Below are 21,506 nucleotides of genomic sequence, written 5' to 3' on the forward strand. Positions count from 1 at the left end.
TTCCTTTTTCAGTCTCCCTCAGTTTTCCTTCGTAAAATCGAAAGGATTGATCTCTTTTACTTGTCAGTTTCTGATCTGATAAATGGACAGGGTGGGCTGGACGGTCCTGTGTTGGTCAGAACCCATGAAGATGCTGTAATCCACAAGGTGGGCTACTGTGTAATCGGTCTGTCAATAATGTCAGTTGTCCTAGGGTGGTCTGGGAACAAAGATAAAGGGGATTGTGGAAAGACAATGTGAGGCAGCTTCCTTCTGTGGAGTTCAGTGACAAGAAACATTAAAAAATATCCCAATCATATCATCTATAACATGGCTTCTTATAGTTAATCCACTCACAACTCTTTTTTTGCCTGAGAAATTTTGATATGACCGAGTACATGGATATGTAAAATAGGTATACAAATCAAACATTTGCTGAAATAAATCATAATTTCACAACCCCCACATTCATTAGGAGACCTTATGTGGAGTCGTGAACCGTAATTTAAGAAGCTGGGTCTATGAAAATAGAGGATGGGAAAGATACATCTTAACAAGTAATTCGGGTGATAAGACCTGGGATTTTTGTTGATTACGTTATTTGGACTAGTGGCTACTAAATTGATGTAAGGTTGAGTTAAGGGGTATGATGGAGGAGCAGGAAGGTTGAACCTATGATTGCCCTGATATAGGGGAATCCCAGGGTGGAAACTTCTATAACAATATGATCAGCCCTGTGTCTTGGAGCAAGTCAAAAACGATTCTTAATTCTCAGGCCGGCTTCTTATGAACTACCATCATTCTCTTGTCTTTTTTTCCCCTATATAGTTTGTATTTTTTAAGTCTATAACCCTATTGTCCTCTCCCTGTTAAAAGATAAACTATTTGAGGAAAGGGACTAGATTCTCACGTTTGTCTGCATCCTCAACATTGGACTTAATGAAAGATTACATGGCAGAAGAAGCAGCCCATCACCTGGACCTGATGTCACCACCACTCTTGGAGTAGGTCCTTACGGCACAGTGGAGTGAGACAGAAAGAGAGAATTTATGGATTATATACAACTCTTGCCATGAAGGAAAGAGCTGAGCAGAAAAGAGAGGACATAGGAGGGGAATTTGGGACCTTGGAGATTTTCTAATTTCCTCCCCTCCATCCCAAAGAAGAAGAGGTCAGATTCAGGGACTAGTTCAAGTCACAGAGTTAAGTCTTAGAGTTAGGATCTTTAACCCTTTGAGTCTACTTCTTCATTTCATAGAAGAAAGGATTGGGTGCTCCCAAAATTATACAGGCAGCGTCTCACTGTCCTAGGAGGGACTCCAAGTACAGGACAACTCTGTCCTGATTAGTGTGAATCACAAAACTGTGAAATGGGTGCTTTATCATACTGCATGTTTCCACTGGGCTAGAACAATAATGTCCATCTGGGTATTAATTAAAACTTCATTCACCACTTTTCCCTCATGGGCCACAATAGTGAAGAGGAGCTTAGAGACTTGTTCTGCTTGGCCTTGAAGTTTGGTGTCCAGGCAAAATTCTGTTTGGTAGGAACGTGTCTTCTCAGTTGGTGCTGTTCAGCAGTTCTAGTTGGACCGGGTCTCCCCGTTGGCAGTGAGCTCCCTGTCATGGAAGCCGAGGGAGGTTGGATAACTGCCTGGACTGATATCGAAGGCACTTCTGCAGGAGGTTGGGATGGTGAGCTCCAAGGAAATAGAGGTGCAAGAGGCAGAAGGTTAGATTTCTGACAGTCCCAAAGCCAGCTACGGGTCACTGAGCAGCTGGTAGGGTGGCATCGGGCCTGGGGCTCAGGCTGAAGGGAGAAGCTGGTTAACATTGTGTTAGATGGTGTAGGAGGAAAGTCTTACTCTCCGTCACCTCTTTGGGACCCTGGCTCAGTCCCGAGGCAGGCTGATTGTTGAGGGCTTTTGAGGGGTTTCTAGGGGCAGGGACCAAGTCATAAAGAAGATGCCTCCCTGTGAGAGTTCCCACTATCGTCCCCTCATCGGGGTGAATCGTGGTACATTCTAAAGCTCCTTCTGGGACCGATATTCTCTGAGTTCTGCAACTGGAAGTCTGGGAAAGAACAGCACTCCATAGAGCTTGGAAAGCCGGGCTTCTTGTCTTGGCTATGCCATGGGTTGTTACATGTCTTGGACAAGTTGGATCTTCTTTCTCCAGGGCAAAGCTTCTTAAACTGTGGATTTTGGCCCCTTACGGAGCCACATAGCTGAATGTGGGGGTCAGGAAATTTTGGGTTATTATCATTCAATGTTTGATTTGTATTCCTATTTTATATGCCGACATAAGTGGGATCATAAAAAATTTCTTGGGCAAAAAGGGGTCGTGAGTGGAAAAAGTTTAAAATGCTTTGTTCTAGGGGAAGTTGGATTAAATGGTTCTAAGGGGCCTCCCGGCTCTGACATTCTGTGTTCTAAAGTTCTTCCTTACTTTGACATTCCCAGTTCTAAGATTAAGGATCCATCCTAATTCTGACATTCCCTGTTCTAAGACCCTTTCCAACCCTGACATCCCCTGTCCTAAGACCCCTTCCAATCCTGATATCCCCTGTTCTAAGCTCCTTCCCAGCTCTGATATTCCCCGTTCTAAGACCCCTTCTAGCCCTGACGTTCCCGGATCTAAGACCCCTTCAAGCCCTGCCATTCCCTCTTCCAAGCTCCTTCCCAGCTCTAAGTTTTCTGCTTTCAGGGTCCCTCCCTCACACTGAGCTTCCATAGCCTGGAGGGCCGACAAGTCCCCGTTTTCAGCACTTCTCCTGAGTTAGAACAAATATTGGGGCTTCCTCTTCCTGGTCATTAGGCAGAGTAGCACGCCCCCCCCCCCCACTTGCCTTGGATCAGGGGTGGGGGCAGGGGGGGTACATTTGGGTGATAAGGGGCAGTCAGGTTAGAAGCCATGTTGTGGGAGGGATGAGGAGAGGAGGCTTCTCTGCCAGGGAAAGGCAGGACCAGGGCAAACTGCCTTGAGTTCTGCAGCAGGCGAGCGTTAGGTCCGATGCCAGCTGGGCAGGGGCTCTAAGGATGTGCTGATTTTCTTGCTGTGGAGCAGCTTGTATATAGGGGTTTGTGTCCAGGCAAAATTCCTTTGAGGGGAGACAGAATTTGCTTTTCAATAGTGGGGTGGACTCGGGGTCTATCCTTCCCGTGGCCAGAAATCCCGAGCCTGGGATTGTTGGCGTGTGAGGACATTGACTACCATGGCCCCCTCTTTCCACATTTGGAAAAAGGAGTGAGTGAAGCTCAGCCTTTCTCGTTTCTGAGAGCTGTGGGCATGTGACATTGAACATGTTACATATGAGAGAAAAGTGCTGGAGAAAACCTCCTATTCCTCTCGCGGGGTGCTAAATTCTATCATCGATCCACCCATTGGAAAAGCAGGTACCAAGTTAATTCCTTTCTCTGTTTGTACCTCGGCTGTCACATCTGTAAAATGGGCAGTTATCTGTTGCCCCAGGATCATGAGCTCATAAGTCTAGAACTAGAATGTACTTCAAAGGCCATCAAGTCCCACTCCCTCATGTCACAGATGAGCAAACTGAGGCCCAGGGAGGTGGTTTGCCCAAGGAAATGCTGGCAGCGAGCATCAGAGTAACGATTTGAATTCAGCTCCTCTGGTTCCATAGCCAACATTCTCTTCAGTGGTTCTCAAACTTTTGTTTTCAGTACCTTTAGCCTATTAAAAATTATTGAGGATCTATCCAAAGAGTTTCTGTTTATCTGGATTATATTTATAGACATTTACCGTATTGGAAATAAAAACTATTTTTGAATTTGTAGACCCTCTAAAAGGGTTTCAGAGATCCCCAGGATTCTCTAGACCATACTTTGAGAACCACTGCTTCTAGAGCATGCTCCTTTCTCCAAGGGGCTCTGCCAGGCATTTTCTGTTCCATCGAGCTGCTTCCCTGTGGGATGGAGGAAGGAGGCCCCACCCTCTGCCCTGGTCCTTTTTCCCCACTGCCTCGGCTCTAGGACACCAACAAGGACTGGGACCAGATTCCGTGGTGGATTCCCCCCCCCCCCCCAACACACACAGCTGCCACGTCTGTCCCTCCCCCCCTTCCTCAGCTCTGTTTGCCTCGGGGGGCCGGGGTTACAGCTCCCAGGTGTGTGAGGGCCCCCAGTCCAGAAGCAGGAGGCATTTGCCGGCCTCTGGGATTCTGTGACTAGCCTGCCCGGGGTTGAAACACCTGTTCTCCGCACTCCTGGGCGTAATGAGGTGCTAGGGCCGGGAGGGAAGGAGGGGGCCTTTCTGAGAACGGCTTGGGAAACCTTCAGCCTTGTTCCTGTCGCCTAATGGGCTTTATCCTGGTGAAAACAGCATTTACACATGGGAGCAGATGGTGGGGGCTGTGGGGCGGCAGAGATCAGAAGCTGCTCGGAACCTCCATGGAGTGGGCCAGGCTGCTCTGGGCTTGGGGGTAGGGGGGCAACAAGGACAGCCCAGGATTGGGGATCTGAGATGGAGGGAGGGAAAAGGCTCCTCCCTTCTCCCTCTCTCTCCCTCCTCCCTCCCTCTCTCTCCCTCTTCCCTCCCTCCTTCCCTCTCCCTCCCTCCCTCCCTTCCTTCCTTCCTTCCCTCCTTCCCTCCCCTCCTCCCTCCCTCCTTCTTTTCACTTTCTTGCCTCAGTTTCCTCCTCTGTAAAATGTGGCCATGTTCTTAGGAGAGGAACCTTTCTGGTGGAGATCTCAGGTCCTGGGATCCTCCCCTCTCCTTGTCCCTTTCTCTCCGTGGTTTCTGGTCTTTGCCCAGACCCAGGATTCCATCAGGGGAGGGAACTTCCAGGGCAGAAACTTGCCAGGGAACCACAGTGCCCAGAGCTCCAGGCTCGGAGGCAAGAAGACCCAAATTCAAAACCAGCTTCAGGAACATCATATCTGCGTGACCCTGGCTAAGTCAATCTACCTCTTCCTGCCTCAATGTCATCTGTAAAATGGGGATAATAACTACTGTCCAGGGAACTATTATTTGTAAAGCACTTAGCACTGTCTGGTGCATAGTAGATGCTACATGAATCCTAGTTGTTATTAGTATTATAGAGGGTAGGGAGGTATATTTTTTCCCAATTCTTCAGTGAAGTCAAGCTCTGTCAACGGCCCTGTTCTTTTGAATAATTTGATCATTTCCCCACCCAGAGGCAGCTCGGAGTTGGTGGGTAGGAATTGTCAAGAAACTGAATTAAATCCCACCTGGTTCACAATCTGACTGTGATCCCTGGCAAGTCCCTGACTCCTTCATTGCTTTAGGAAGTAAAGACGCTGGTCTACACTGGTGGATGGAATTCCCTCACCTGGAAGTCTTCATACCCGTGAAATCACACGTTGTGTCCATCATTCGCCGATGATCCCATCTCCCCTCATACGTTAGTGTGCTTGTGTGGGGATCCTTCTCCCCATTTTGCAGATGGGGAGAGGGCCAACGGAGGCCCAGAAGGGGGCTCACTCTGAGTGAGCTGGTGGAGCTGGGACCCCTGTTGTCCGCACGACGAAGCTTCCGACAGCCTGACCGGGTGGGCTGGGCCTGTGGGGGCCCTTTCTTCCTCCTGGTTGGTGAGTTAGAGCTGCAGAGAGAAGCCGGGATTTCTTGTTCCCCGGCTCGGTACCCCCAAGCGTCCAACGAGCAGGACCAGGGACGCGGATGGCAGGAAACGCTGTTTAAAAGCCATGTTGCCGAGGATGTAATAACAGTACGACTAATAATAACCCAGGCTTCCAGCCCCCTCAGGAGAAACAAAAACTGCAGTTACTGAGAAAACAGAGTGGGATCTGGCTCTTGGGAAGGAGATGAAAAGCAAATCTTAGAGGCGACGTAGACATCTAGAAGCAAGAAAATCTGGTGTCTCAGAACCTGGGTTCCAATCCTGCCTCCTGGAGCTAACTAAACTCTGTATCTGGAGCCCGACTGGCTCATGTTGGTGAGCCTCAGTTTCCTCAGTTGAAGAAGGAGGACGATGGTGCTGGCAGGGGGCAGGGAGCCAATGCTTCCTCCATCGGGTTGTCCAGAGGCTCCCTCGAGGCCCCGTTTGTAAACTCTCAAGCTCTCGGTCAGGCTCAGGGAGTGTTATCATCATCAGGAAGGGACCGGCCAGGAGGGCACCTAGACAGTCCCTTACATTTACTTAATGCCTGAGGGTCTGCAAAGCGTTCTGCAGATGTTCCCTCGGACCATTCGATCCCAGCGCACGTTGAGGAAGTTCCCCTCCCATTTTCCAGGAATGTTGGGCAGAGCACCATTTCCCCCACGATCCCCTGGCTCTGGGGCCCTCCCGGCCCTCCTTCCATTTGAGAAAGCTGCTTGTGGCTCAGGCCAAGGGGTAGGGGACCCTTTCTCTGGGCCCTGTCCACCCTGGCTTTTGGGGAGCTAACAGTGCCTGAGTGACTCTGGGGAGCTTGGGACTGAAGTAGAGCTGCCTTGGGGCAGGGGGGAGCCATTCACTTCCTGGCATGGGTGGAGAGCAATGTAAAGATTTTTTTCTCTGTCTCCTTCCCTCCTCCTTCATTCTCTCTGTCTTTATCATTCTCTGTCTCTCTTTCCCTCTCTGACTCTCTCTCTCTGTCTCTCTCACTCTGTCTTTGTCTCTGTCTCTCCCTCTCTCTGTCTATATCTGTCTCACTCTTTCTCTGTCTCTGTCTCACTTTCTCTTTCTGTATCTTTCCCTCCCCCAATCTTACCCTTTTTTTCTCCCGTTCTCTCTCTCCCTCTTTCCCTCCTTCTCTCTCCCTTTCACTCCCCCTCCCCCACCTGCCTCCTTTCTCCTTCCTTTCCCTCCTCCCTTCCTCCCTCTCTTATTCCCCCTCCCCCCCTCCCTCCCTTCCTCTTTCCTATTTATTGTCACCTCTTTGTCTTTCCGCATCTCTTGGCGGCTTCACTAGGTCTTTCTCTCCTTCACCTGAACATCTCCATGCCAACGAGGGGGCATCAAAGGGAGCCTCCTGTTTGCTGTAGCTCCATCGCTCAGCACGTGGGGAGGCCCCCGGACAAGCGGAGCCCCTTTCAGAGGGTGGTCTGTCAAACTGAAATGATTTTCACGATGACATCTAGGCACTTTCCTTTTTAACATGGTAAAAACTGGTAGATAACTGGGCTGTGCTGGTAAATGTTTAACAACTCACTCTCCAGGGGACACAGGTGTTCCTGACACACTTTTAGATTCACTTTCCATTATTAACATTTTCCCATCACTTTCTTGAGTCTAAACAATCAACAGAACTGTGTATTAACCCCTGACTTGTAGCATTTGCCAGTTTCCAAGCATCAACGTCCATACCGATAATTTAACATTCATCTCTCACGGACGGGCTCTGGGATGCTGATGGTTATAACTTATGCAAACCCAAGTTCTTTGGGAGTGTTTCAGTGTTTTCTGACACCTCATGAGCCTATTTGGGAGTTCTCTTGGCAAAGATACAGGACTGGTTTACATTCCTTACAGATGAGGAAACTGAGGCAGAAAAGGTGAAATGACTTGCTTAGGATCACACAGCTATGAGGCTGGATTTAAATCTGGGAAGATGAATATTTTGGACTCCAGACCCACTCCTCTCATTTAGCTTCCCCAGGGGTAGTTGGGGGTCCTTAATAATTTTTTAAGACAATAAGGTGTCCTGAGACCAAAAAGGCTGAGAATTGGTTTAGTCGGTGGGGAACCAGAGGTGCCGTCAGGAAGACTGCTTCAGCTTCGGATCTTAATTCAGCTCCTTCCTTGCTGTGCGGCACTGGGTTCAAATTCCCAGCCTCAGTTTCCTCCTCTGGAAAGTGCCCTAGGGGGTGCCCTTCCTGTTCTGACTCTGTGATGATCTGACCCTGTGAGCTCACTGCCCTCCCTTCTGCTCCTGCAGGCTGGATCCATGCTGTCTACACGCCAGTAGATTCCCTGGTTTTTGGCGGAAACATCCTGCATAGCTTTAATGTGCCCATGCAGCTGCGCATCCATGAGATAGAGGACAGAACGCGGGTAAGGAGCCCTCTTTCTCTCCCTCATTTGGGGCAGGACCTTGGACTCTAGCTCCACACACTTAGGAGTCTCTAGGGTCGGGGGTAGCAGGAGAGAGCCACCATCACCCTCGGGAGCTCTCTGTTTTCCCGACCTTCCTCCCCATCCCTGTGTGACAACAGGAGGATGGCCACTTGAGGTCAAGCTCGGCCAGCACCTTCCTCCTCCAGAGTTTCTCTTTCTCTAGGCAGCAAAAAACCCCTTGTCAATAAGGAAGTGACCCCAAGGAAACCACAATCTGGGCCTTTCCACCTCTTACTTGTTAAAGGAACCTCTTAGGGAAACTGAGGCACAGATTAGTCCTCTTAGCTTCCTTTCTACTGCTTTGTGTTTTTTTAGGGAATGCCAGAATCTGCTGGGGAACCCCGGCTATGTGTAATCCCAGGCTTAGGTCCTGAGGCTTTCCATTTTTAAAATTCATAGATTTTTTTAGCGGGGATGGTCCTTAGAGCCAATAAAGTCCAACCTCTCTTCCCATATCATTTTTTTTTTTTTTTGACAAGACAGTTGGGATGACTTGCCCAGATAGTAAGTATTAAGTGACTGAGGCTGGATTTGAACTCGGGCTTCCTGACTCCAGGGTCAGTGGACTCTACCCACTGCATCGTGTAGCTGCCCCCATCCCCCATGTCATTTTAGTCTGATACTTTAACTAAATGATAACATGTCACAGTCAATCATTCCCACAGAAGGCTTTGGCCCATGTGTAGGGGACCTGCCCAGAGGAACAGAGATCGGCACACCAGAAATGACCTGAGTTTTGCCTCTGAGACTGCCTACCTCCATGGGCTGGAGAGTCTAGCGTCCCATCAGCTCATGAGCAGACAATAATATCAATCTCTCCCTTTTTTGGTTGTTTTTAATTAGTCTTTTCAATTGTGTCCAAATCTTAATGACCCCATTTGGGGTCTTCTTGGCACAGAGACTGGAATGGTTTGTCATTTCCTTCTCCAGTTCATTTTACAGATGCGGAAACTGAGGCAGAATTAAGTGACTTGCTCAGGGTCATACAGCTAGGAATTGCCTGTGGTCACATTTGAACTCAGGAAAATGAGTCTTTCTCATTTCAGGCCCAATACGGTATCCACTATGGCGCTACTTAGCTGCCCAGCCTTTCCTTTTCATCGATTTTTTTTCCATTAAATTTTATATTTTTCAGGCAACAAATATTTGCCCTTTCTCCTTTTTATCCCCTTTCTCACTAACTTCCACTCTTTCATCCCTACAATTGAGAAAACTAAAATCTCTGTACCAAACAGACTGTCTCTTTGTGTTTCAGCAAAACAAATTTCTATATTTGTCATATCTAAAAGAAAACAATTTAAATACATGTATATTATATATACAAACATATAAGTGTTTATAGCTATAGGTATATCTCCATCTCCATCTTTGTATCTAGCTAACTTTATTTTATCTATCTGTCTATATTTCTCTGTCTATCCATTTCCAGTCTGTCCTCTGAGTCTCTCATTTCTCTAATTAGAAGATGGATAGCATGTTTCATCATTAGTCCTAATAATTATGGTTATGAGAAAACAGGTTAAATGACTTATCCAAGGTTCTACAATTAGTAAGTGTTTAAAGTCCTCCCGTCTCTGAGCCCAGTGCTTCCAGTATTGTGGCGCTATCTAGCTGCCTCTCCTTTACTTCTCAGCTCAAGAAAACCAGGACTCGAGGGGTTCTGGGAGGTAGGGATGTTGTATGTGTGTGTGTGTGTGGGGGGGGGGGTGGCCCTTCCCTCTCTCCCTGTCTGCCCCCTGACACATTCACTATTCAAAATCTTCCCTCTTTTCTGCCTACTATTCCCGACACTGAAAAAGACTGTTGAGAGGTAGGTGCTGTCATGAGCTCCATTTTCCAGTTGATAAAACTGAGGCAGCTAGTAAATGTTAAGTGATTTATAGCACATATTGGAGGCTTAATTGAAATTCGGATCTTCCTAACTGTAGTTCTGATACCCTATCCACTGCGCCACGAGTTGCTTCTAAGTATGTAGAGTCCTCGTTTTCCCTTTGATCATTTCCATGCTTCTGGATATGGGGGATCTAATAGAAATTCATTGTATTCTCAGTCTCTGGGTCTCGCTGACCCAGTTTTTAAGTTTCTGGGAGTTTGTGCTGGAGGGAAGCAGCACGGAGGGATGGATGCACTGGGCTTCCTCTTGAGAAGATCATGGGTTTAGGTCTGGAAGGACTAGTAGAAGTCATCAAGTTCAACTCCCTTCATTTTTCAGAAGAAACACCAAGGCAGAATTTAAATAAGTTGGCCAGGGTCACACAGCTGTTGTCTTAGTCAAGATTTGAATCCAGGTTTTGCTGCCTCGAAGGCTGGAACTCATCCCACTCCACCTCCTGGGGTCCTAGAAAGATGTTTGCAATAATTGGGGGAACCTGCAGATTTGAGTATTGCTCCCTTGTAATTGCTACAGGCCTCCACGAGATGTGGTCGATTTTTAGATATTTTTAAAGGGAAAAATTACCTGCAGGTTTCATCCACAAAGGGCTTTTCTACCCCCGAAGTGCCATATAAGTGGAGATTGGACCTGTTCCTCCTCTTCCTTCCAGTCCTGACCCAGGTCCCCTGCAGCTGAAGGGGATTGTATATGGGACCTCTTCTGACAATCAGAGCTCATGTATGAGGCATAAAGGGTCTGGGAGACATGGGTTCAAGACTCTGCTCTGACCTATATCAGGCAAATCGGTTAACTGTGTCCCTGTGCTAGGTAATTCTCTAAGACTTTAAAGCTGCAAAGGAGTTGCCAGTGAAAGGGATTTCCATACTGGAAGCTCCAGAAAATGGTGAAGTTGCAGGTCTGGCTGCCTTGACTCCCTACACCCACCCTTACTCTCCTAAAAACAAACCAACATATTTTCACTAGGCTGTTCTTTCCAAGGTTAAGGCCCAAATGCTCCTTAAATTCCCTGTAAGAAATGACCAGTTTTATTTGCCGGCAAATAGCCGGGGAATAAAGGCCATACCTATGAGCTTCCAGACATTTCATAAACTTGTCAGTTAAACTGGGAACTTTAAAGGATTTCTTGCTTTTTACAAAGGCCGTTTCTTCTCTGGGTTGGGGATGGGTGGGTCTGAGGAGTCTGGCTTCTTATCTTTGGTGAATGCATTTTCATAGGAAGGGACTTTAGAGAGGGGACCTGGGGCTAAAATCCCACTCTGTGTCACTTTGCCCCTGTGACCTTGGCCCTGTCCCTCATTTAGACCTCCATTTCTTCATCCGGGTTAAATGAGAGACTGGGACTTGGACTTCTGAGGTCCCTTCCTGCTTTAAATCTATGTTCTCCCTCAATTTACTGATGGGGAAATGGAAGTCACTTGGTCAAGGTCACACCCTCCACAAAAGATGGATGGAGCAGGTACAAGAATTGCCTCTAATCGTTGCTCTTTACTCCCATGATTTTATCTGTAATCCAGATTCCCTCTCTCTCCCCCACCATGAGAAGTGGAAAGGTATTTTTACCTTGAACTCCTTTGAAATAGTCAACCTACTGCAGGATGAAAAAGAGTGACGACGTCCCTCACTGTCCCTGGACGGGGCTTTTCCACCTGCCTCCACCCCTGGCAGGGCCATGAGCACAGGCGGCCTCTCATTGGCAAGCTGTCAAATTCTCTTCAATTTCTGGTCTTTGGAGAGGTTTGGCAACAAAACTGATGTGCCTTGGGAGCCAAGACAAGGGGAAAAAAGCAGGGGAGAACTCAGGCTAATAGACTCTCCGAGTCAGATAAAATACCGAGTTTCCTTGTCATACCCACTCTGGCTTAATTTTCCCTATCCCTGGGAGACTTCTAAAGAAGGTTATGGCCATTTAAAAATAGTTTTTCAGCAGTAATAAAAAAGATGTCTTGGATTAGAAGCACCTGTTAATGGGGGAACGGAGGTAAACACTCGTTATTTAAGCTTTGTGGTTTTCTTTCCTCATTTAGTAAAAGGGGAAGGGGGTGAAATAACAATTTTTTTTGACTTTTCAGTCCCAGGATAGAAACCAGGGAACTGGCAGGCCCATTGACTAAGCCGTCTTGGCCCCTACTGGCTCAGCCAGGGGAACAAAAGATATTTTCTCAGCAGCCAGCCCTGGGCCCCTCAGTCAGCTCTCCTGGGCTTGCCAAGGAATGGATAAATCCTCATCCTTTGAATACTATCCAGCTGAGCATATTTGTTTGAACCTGTTGCAAGAAACTGATGGAAAGACGGTAGCCACGTCCAAATGGAGAGCTCCCTATTGTTTATATTCCCCAGAATCTTAAGAGTTTCGTCATCAGTGGATCAGTTTCCTCCTTTTCTCCTCCTTAGCCCGTTGGACATGGAGTAATATCTGTTTCTCTCTTCCCTCCCCCAGTGAAGACTTAACTTGGCTTAATCTGAAGCAGGTAGAAAGTTTGATGCTATGACTGGGAGTAGCCACTGGATGCTTTAAGGAAATTGCTAAAAACCGTTTCATTGTTCCCATACAATACTTTTCAGCTTATCACTATACCAGGAAGCATCCCTGTGATCATTTAGTGCACAGATAGCTCCTTTCGAGTTATCTTTTTCCCTGTCTTACTTGGATGTCTCTAAAATAGAATGCATTTCAGTTGCCCAGGAAAGTTACTATCACATAACTTGTCCGATTCCTCTTCAACTAAGGATTCTGGGATCATTTTGTTCTTCAGTCATGATGTCAGTCCTGTCCTGACTCTTGGTGACCCCATTTGGGATTTTCTTGGGAAAGATAATGAAGTCTTTGCCATTTCCTCTCCAGCTCATTTTCCAGATGGGGAAACTGAGGCAAACAAGATGAAGTGATTTGCCCGGCGTCCCCCAACTAGGAAGTGTCTGAGCCCAGATTTGAACTCTTAAGGAAGATGAGTCTTCCTGATTTCAGGCCGGGCATTCTATCCACTGTACCATTTAACTGCCCTTCTTGGATCATAGAATCAGTAATTTTGAACTGAAAGTTGCTTTAGAATTTATCACTTTTGATCTCTCACTTACACATGAGCAAAGTGGAAAGCAGGGGGATTTAAAATTTAGAATCATAGGGTTAGAACTGGCACGGATCTTAGAAGCATCTGCTCTGACCCCTTCATTTTGCCGTTGAAGATGAGGAAACTGAGGCTCCATGACTTATCATTTAGTCAATCAACAGTCATTTGATAACATTTATTAAGTCGTCACCACAAGCAAAGCATGTAACGGCTGCTATAGAGCTAGACAGGATGGTAGAGATAATTTTAGTACAATCTCTTCATTTTGAGTATTAGGAAAAACGAGGCTCAGGAAGGTGAAATACATAATTCAGACTTTTAGTTTTAGAACTGGAAGGGAACTTTGTCTTGTTTTTTGATCTGACAGATGATGAAACTGTGGCCCAAGAATGATGCAGAATTATCAGATCAGGTCTAGAAGAGATCTGAGAGGTCATTTGTGGGAAACCTTTCATTTTGCTGATGAGGAAACAGTCCGAGATATGGAACGACTTGCCCGAGATCACATAGGTAGAAAGTGACAGAGCCGCAATGTGAATGGATGCAGGTCCAGATCCTCCAGAGTCAGTCGAGTATTATGTGGCCTACCTTGTGCCCCAAAGCACAGGTTAGTGTCAGAGTCAGGATTTGAACTCAGCTCACCGACTCCAAATCTAGCAATCTTTAAACGGAAACCTCCTTGCCATCTTTGCAGATGTGGAAACGATTTCATTCCAATTGACTGCTTCCAGACTCCCATTTTTTTTTTTTCCAGGAGAAAGAAACCCAACAGACTCCCTCCCTTCCCCCAAACACCATCAGATACTTGGGACTTTTCCATCACCTAACACTTGAATGCTAAGGGAAGTATCGGCCGGTTATGGGACTTCCCAGGCCCCTTGCTGTACCTCGTAATGCCTCGGCTCACTCACTTCCAGTGTGGCTTTGGGCTTCTGTATTCACTAGTCAAGGTCAGAGTTTAGTAACGAGGTCAATGGGAAGGAACTCAATTTGATCCTTAAAAAACCTGAGAGAGCTTGGGAGCACTGCATGCTTGAGGCCGACTCGACTGCCTTGTTATTCACATTCGATTAACATGAGTAACATGGAAATTTGGTGAGGCTCTGCAATCTGTCACCAAGTAATGTTGAGCAATGCTGTCTTTAATATCCCCAGGCATGTGGCTGAAACCTTTTGAAGGCGAAGGGTGGAAGGCGACTCCCTGTTTGTAAGTCAATTCTTTTGCAAATTTTGTTTCCTGCAGTGCTCTCTTGGAAAAAAAATTATCATCATCATTATTATTATTATTATTATTTTTTGAGTTCCTTCGTTAGCATCTGCTTTCACCCGATTGATTTCCCTCGAGGTTCAGCAACTGAGAGGAGGATTGATCTTTCCTACCCTCCTGATCCATGAACAAGTTTTTTATTTTTTTATTTTTATTTTTTATTTTTTTGGTTTTCATTATTAATTTTTTTTTTTAATCTAAAAAGACACTTGGGTTTGATGGTGCTTGGCCAATTGCATGTTGACCCAGAGTGTAGGGAATCCAACCAGTCTTATGAGACTGACTTAAGGAGGCTTGGAGGAGAAGGAATAGAATTTGGCTCAGTAAGCAGCCAGGCGCTGTCCTAGGTGCTGGAGACACAGCTAAAAATGAAACAGCCGTGTCCTCAGGGAGCTTCCATTTTATCGGGAGGGAATAAAGGAGGAGAGTTTAGACTTGATTGTATAAGCTGGGGAGGAATTGTCAAGGAGGGGCCATCAAAGACCTGACGGACCCTTGGTCCCAGGACGACCAGATTTGCTCCTTAGTTAGCCAAGTACTTTTTTTCCTCCCAAGACATCGAGAGAACTGATGGACTGATAAAAATAGAATCGGAAAATCTTCTCAGCTGAAAATGGGCAGCTCAAGAAAGAAAATGTAGCTATCAGATTGGACTGAAGCCCAACCTAATGCATCCTCCCTTCCCTCCCCCCTCAGTGCAAAGTCCAAGAGCTCCAGAGAGCTGTGGGGCATGATGACTAGGGACAGAGAGCTGGCCTGAGAGCCAGAAGATCTGGGTTCAAGTCCTGCCTCTCACAAGTACTGGCTGAAGCGCCTTGAGCAAGCTGCTTGGCCACTAGATGCCCCGGGCAACTCTAACTGTGTATGTCTTAGAGAAGGTGCTGACTTGCTTTGGTAGGGAGGGCTATTGAGCAGTGACGCTGGCAGTTTGAGGAGAGGGAGTGGGAAGGAGTGAGAGGGAAAGGGAGAGAGAAAAAAAGGAGAGAAATAAAGGAAAAAGAAGATGGAGAGAAAGAGAAAGGAAGAAGAAAAGGGAGACAGAAAGAGGAGCTAGTGGCCCTACTTCCCATCTGGATTGGGAACAAGTTTCCCTCACACCAGAGGAGGTTCTGCAGGTGGTTTGGAAGGGGTCTTTAGCGGGGTAGCCCAGGAGAGGCTCAGATCGTGTCCTCTGTTGATGACTCAGGGAGGTCCACAGAACATCCTGTACCCCCTGAGGCGTGCTGCCAGATCAGAATGCTCCTGCTGGAAAAGGTTTTGGGTTCAGGGCTGGGGCAGCATAGATGAATAAGGCTCACTGAGGCTCATTGACGCTTAGGCAGGAGGCTGGTTGCCTTTTTGGACACCTCGGTTCTTGTCGGCTCTGGAGGCGTCGCCCTTGTCTTGGCGTCTACGGAGGGGCCACCTACACCCACCTGTTGTGGATACTGTGGGGTCTTGGGACAGGTCCCTAAGAGGGCAGAAGCCCTTCTATCCTCCCACACACATTAAAGCCCAGACACCCCTGGGGAGGGCGAGTATTGTGCTACTACCCTGACCTAGAGGAGAGTAAAACTTGTGGGATCCCTTCTCTGTAGCTGGAAAAGACCTCAGAGACCTAGTGTGACCCCAGAGCAGAGGAGGAAACCGAGGCCCCAAACTAGGGTCACACACAAGGTTTTGGATGAGTTCTAGACTGAGAACTGAGATTTCTGAGGCTGGTTAGTCCAGCCCCTCTGTTCTCCAGATGAGGAAACTGAGACCCGGAAAGCAGAGGGACTTCAAGAAACAGATTTAGAATTGGAAGGGACCTCAGAGAACACTGTCTATCCCTTTCCACTCTTGTTTTATACGTAAGGAAATAGACTCTGGGAAGTGAATAAAATCACACAGGCAGGAAGTGGACAGCTGGGATTTTCCTTTGTACCATGGATTCCCTTTTCTCCCCTGCTCTCAGATTTCTCCCCTCTCCCCTCGGCACTTATCGGAGATAGAGAAATGAAGGCCCTTCTTTAATGGCCAAGGAACCTTCCATCACACCTGCCTGCTCAGCCCTGCACATAGTCAGGATTGTCGGGGAGCCAGGGAGGAGACTGCCCTTGCCAGATAGAAAACCTGGGCCATGTGAAGAGTCCTTCCCCCTTCTCCCTTTTTTCTCCTTTCCCTCTTTCCTTTCCTATCCCTCTCTTTCTCTCTCTACCTGTCTTCCATTCCTTTCCCTCTTTATCCTTTTCCTCTCCTCCCTTCTCTCACCCCTTGCCTATCCCTCTTCTCTCTCTCCCTCCCTCCTCTCCCTAGCTCTCTTCTCTCTCCTTCCTTTTCCCTCTCTAGCCCTCTCCCCTTTCCCCACCCCCTCCCTATCCCTCTCCTTTCTCCCCCATCCCTCCATATTCCACTTCCTTTCCCCCTTTCCCTCCCTATCCTTCTCTCCTTCCCCCTCTGCCATCCTCATCTCTTCTCTCCCTCTCCCCACCCCATTCCCTGGTCTCCCATCCTTGTGGTAGCATTCACCCAGCAGAGTCCAAATGAGGCAGCTGCTCTGGGGCATTGGGGCTCTCCCCGATCCTTTCCACCTCGTTTTCCCTGACCTGGCCGGGTTACAGGGAGAGTGTCCCCAGCCCTCTCTGGAGCTGAACCGTTCCAGTGATGACTAAGGGTGATCCCATCCCACCCCCTCAGTCCTTAGAAGTAAAGAGGAAGCAGTTAGTAGTAGAAGCTCTGTTAATCCCAGTCTGGCCTCGTGACCAGAACTCCAGCGTCTAAATCCCACTGGGAAGTCCCGAGTTCTAGGGGACGACCGTGTCCAGCTGTAACTCCGTGCTGGTGGGTGGACAGAGGGAGAATATCTTCTTGGTACGTTCTCGTTTGTCTGGCTTCTGTGTTCTCCCTTCTGGAGTCCATTTAGTCTCTTAGGGTTAACGAAGATGGAAAAGGGGAAAAAAAATGTTTTCTTTCCGGGGGGGCCGTGGCCTGTCTTTTCTCAATGGGTTAGGGAAAAAGGAGGATGGTGGGAGGCTGCAAGAAGTATCATTTGGGCAATCAGACAAGCCCGTCTCCACGGGAGTTGGAATAGTGACTTCAAATCTAGATAGGGTGTCCTCCTCTTTGAGTCTCCCAGGTGAATTGCGGGGGGGTGGGTGGGAGCCCTGTGTGAATGGGGGCAGCTCCCTGGCCCCCCAGCCCTACTCTCTCCTCCCTGGGTGCGCACACTAGTGAACCCTGAAACGATGCTATCCCCCCTGGCTGCTCATTGTGTATGCTGCTGGCATCTGGCCCCGTCCAGCCCCTCCCTCCCTCCTCCTTCCCTCTCCTCCCCACATCATTCATGCTCTCGCTAAGGACGATCAAAATGATGCCTCAGGGGGCCCCTCTGCTGTAAACTTCTCGTGCTCCCCCTTCCCCTTCCCTTCCCTCCTCCCCGCCCCCCCGCCCCCCTTCTTTGCTCACTCCTCCGGAAACTGACCTCCACCCACCGGGTGTTGCTTTTAGGTACAGGCCAAATTCCGGTACCCTTTCTACTATGAGATGTGTTGGTATGTTTTGGAGAGATACGTACACTGCGTGACCCAGCGTTCCCACCTCTCTCAGGAGTACCAGAGAGAATCAATGCTCATTGGTGAGTGCCGGCGGGGGGACCGGGGGGGAGGGGGGAGGCTTGCCTTGCATCTGGGAAGTCTGTCTCCTGGCTGCCTCGGAGTGGGGAAGGAGCAGCTGGTGGAGGTTGCGGGAGAGGATCCTGAACTCCGTGGATTCTGTTTGGAGATGAGGGCACTGGGGGGCAATGACTGGGGAGTGGTCGTCCCTCGGGAGGGAGGGTCCCCACCTTGGACAATGGTAACCGAGGCTCTTTGGGCACTCGTGAGTCTTGAAATCATCTGGGGCTTTGCAAAAAAGGGAGGGTCCTGGGAGGGGGGCGCTTTGTAAGACCGGTCCCCGCCGTGTCTGCAGATTTTGGGGGTGTCCATCGCGCCCGAGCTTGACACGTTCAGTTTTAAGCCTTTGGTTTTTCCCTGTTTGATTTTTCTGCATCAGTGAGTGGCTTTTGTCTCACGGAGGAGAGAGGCTCTCGGGGAGAATGCCCGGGGCCCATCTTTAACTCAGCTGCTGCAAGGGGCAGTCGGGCTGGGAGATGGGGAGGGATGGCCGGGAAAGGGAGATCAGTGGGTGGCGAGTGAGACTGAGCCAGGCAAGGAGAGAGAGCGTTTCTCCCCGCAGCTGCAGTAGCCCTGCCCCCCTGCCTTTATTTAAAGGGACATCATCCCACGCTCAGTTCTCTCCTCTCACACATCAGCCCTGAAGTTGCATCCCGGCAGCTGATGGCAGTGGGGATGTGGACTGAGCAAAGCCGGCTCTTCAACCCCGAGTTCTGAATAACTCATGTTTCTCTACCCATAAGGGTTTGCAGAACCTGTTGTGCGTGAAACTTGTAGCTGCTCTTTTTTACAGATGGGGAATTGGGTGTAGAGAGTGATGTGCCCAAGACAAGCTGGGCAGCCTGGTGACTCAGTGGAAAGAGGGGGTCTCAAAGGAAGGAGACCTGAGTTCAAATGTGGCTTCAGATACTTACTAGCTGTGGAACCCTCGTCAATTCACTTAATCTCCAAATAGGGATCATCACAATCTTATCTGAGCTAATCTACATATTCAGTGTCCTACCAGTGTCCCACAGTACCAAGCAGTTATTTTATGAAACTGGAAAAATAGTGACAAAATTCATTAGAAAACAAAAACTCAAAATATCAAGGCTGAACCTCAGCTAGTGTTATGTAGGCCTTTCCTCAATCCCATGGTTTTGATCTTTTGAGGAAGGAAGGCAGGGAAGTAGGAAAGAAGGAAGAAAGAAAAAAGGAAGGAAAGAGGAGAGAGAAAAGAAGGCTGGGAGGGAGCTTTCAAAAGAAGGAAGAGAAAAGAAGGCTGGAAAGAGGAGAGAGAAAAGAAGGCAGGGAAGGGAGGAAAGAAGGAAGGGAAAAGAAGGCAGGAAGGAGTGAACAGATGGATGGCTGAAGGTGTGAAGATGTATTTTTGTGATTGAATGAATGGGCAAACTTAGTGGGGGTCAAACATTCTGCTGATCACTGAAGCTACAAATAGGTTCACATCTTCAAGGGGGTGGGCAGGGAATAAGTATTCATATTGTGCCTATTCCATGTCAAACATTGGGGTAAATGCATCACAAATATTATTTCATCTGATCCTCACAACAACCTTGGGAAGAAGGTGTTAAATTTACTCCCATTTTATAGATGAAGGAACTGAGGTGGGATTTGCCCAGGGTAACCCAACTAGTGAGTGTGTGAGGCTGGATTTGAACTTGGCTTTATAACTAGTATTTGAAGCTGGATTTGAGCTTGGCTTTCTCCTGAGACCAGGCCTGGCTGTGCTACCTGCCTCCTTGATAAGAAAATTTAGCTGCCAGTGGCTACATGGAAAGGCCTGCTCAAGTCCTGCCCTGGATTCTGGCCCACCCCCTTTCACTGTTGGAACCAGTTTCTTTCCTCCAAATTAAAAAAAAAAAAAAAAGCTATTTTTTTCCTTATATCTTCAGCAGTTTCAAATGTCTCTCTCCTTTCTCCCCTCCCGAGAGAGTTCTCTCCCATCACAAAGAATAAAAATGAGGGGGAGCTGGTCAGCAAAAATGCAACATCTGAATGTGACAGGAACAATGCCATTCCATACCCATAATCCCCTACTTCTGGAAGTAAGGGGGGTGGGGGAAGGTTTCTGTTTTCCTCCTTTCTTTGGCCCAAAAGTTACTTCTTATATTGAAAATAATTTTTAATGGCTTGGGTATTTTTTGTTTTTACATGGCTTTCATTTCCAAATTTATCCCTATCCCCACCTCCCCCAGTGAACAGTTTTTTGCAACAAAAATTTACAAACAAGGATGTTTTGTGCACCTGTTGCCCCTCCACCTTTACCAAGAAGGGAGGCCCATCCTCAGTTTTATCATCTGTAAAACATGACAAATAATACTTGTCCTCCATTCCTCACAGACTTGCAGTGAGGAAAACCGGCTTTGCCAGTCTCCATCATGACGGGCATCGATTTAATGCTTTAAAGTCTGCAGAACCTTTAGCCTGGGTTATCTTCCCTAGTGCCCGATGTGCTGTGGGTGCCGTGGGTGTGTGATGGGATGAGGAAGCTAGGTCTGAGGGATTCAGTGAGCTGGCCCAGGGTCACACAATTAATACATCTTCCAGGTAGAATTTGAACCCACGTTTTCCTTATGGTGAAACCAATTTTTTCTGCCGGATCAGTTGTGTTTCTAAGGGAAAAGAGAGAGAAAGGAAGAGACAGAAAAAGAGAGGGAGAAAAAAGAAAAAGGAGACAGACAGATACACAGATGGAGAGAGCTTATGTATTTCATGGGTTTTTTTTTTTTTTTTGTCATGCAGATGCCTCGAGAAAACCCAGTGTAGACGGCTTCTCATCTGATTCTTGGCTGGAGATGGATGAGGAATCCTGTGAGTTGCATCCCCAGGAGGAGGAAAAGGAAAAGAAAGAGAAGGAGGAGAAAGAGAAGGAAGAGAAGGAAAAGGAGAAGGAAGGGAAGAAGGAAGAGAGGGAGAAGGAAGATAGCGTGGACAGAGTACCTAAGCCGTTGGCCCCAGTGGTTCCCCCCATCCTGCCCGTCCTGCCCGTCCTGCCCATCCCGCCCATCCTGCCCTTCCTGCCCCCCAATGCCACCGCCTCTCCTACCAGCATCCCCTCGGAGGGCCAGGAGGCCGCCATGAAGAAGCCCAAAGCAGCCGCCATGCGGTACCTCAAAAGGACTTTGTCCAACGAGTCAGATGAGAGCGTCAAATCTGCCATGACCACAGATTATCCCAAAACCCCGACAGGCTCCCCTGCCACAGAAGTCTCCACCAAGTGGACTCACCTCACAGAGTTTGAACTGAAGGGTCTGAAAGCGCTAGTCGAGAAACTGGAATCCCTTCCGGAGAATAAGAAATGTGTCCCCGAGGGGATTGAGGACCCCCAGGCGCTTCTGGAGGATGTGAAGGTGGGTAGCAGAGGGAAGGGGAAACTTTTATGTGTTATTTCTAGACAAGAAGGAAGGGAGACCTCAGTCCTAGACCTGATCCTGGAAGGCTTTCCCAGCCCGTTTTACAAGAGGAATGGAATGGATGGGAAGCATTTGTGAAATGTGTCAGTGTTCCAAGCACGGTGCTGAGAGAGCCATGGGAGGGACTAAGTCTTGGAGGCCATCTGGACCTCCTTCTCCAGCCTGCCTCCTCCTCCTTTTCCAGTTAAGGAAACTGAGACCCAAAATTATACCAATTG

General features: G+C 48.1%; 1 protein-coding gene across 1 annotated transcript in view; it reads left to right on the top strand.

Annotated features, from left to right (window-relative positions):
* The window catches only part of KDM2B (lysine demethylase 2B), a 134,078-nt gene that overhangs the window by 49,410 nt on the left and 63,162 nt on the right, over nt 1-21,506 (top strand). The window contains exons 9-11 of the mRNA XM_031948530.1: nt 7,836-7,951; nt 17,712-17,838; nt 20,618-21,225. Coding sequence (XP_031804390.1) covers nt 7,836-7,951; nt 17,712-17,838; nt 20,618-21,225 — 851 coding nt within the window. The remainder of the gene's footprint in view (nt 1-7,835; nt 7,952-17,711; nt 17,839-20,617; nt 21,226-21,506) is intronic.

Source organism: Sarcophilus harrisii, chromosome 1 (assembly GCF_902635505.1).
Source record: "Sarcophilus harrisii chromosome 1, mSarHar1.11, whole genome shotgun sequence".
Taxonomy (NCBI): domain Eukaryota; kingdom Metazoa; phylum Chordata; class Mammalia; order Dasyuromorphia; family Dasyuridae; genus Sarcophilus; species Sarcophilus harrisii.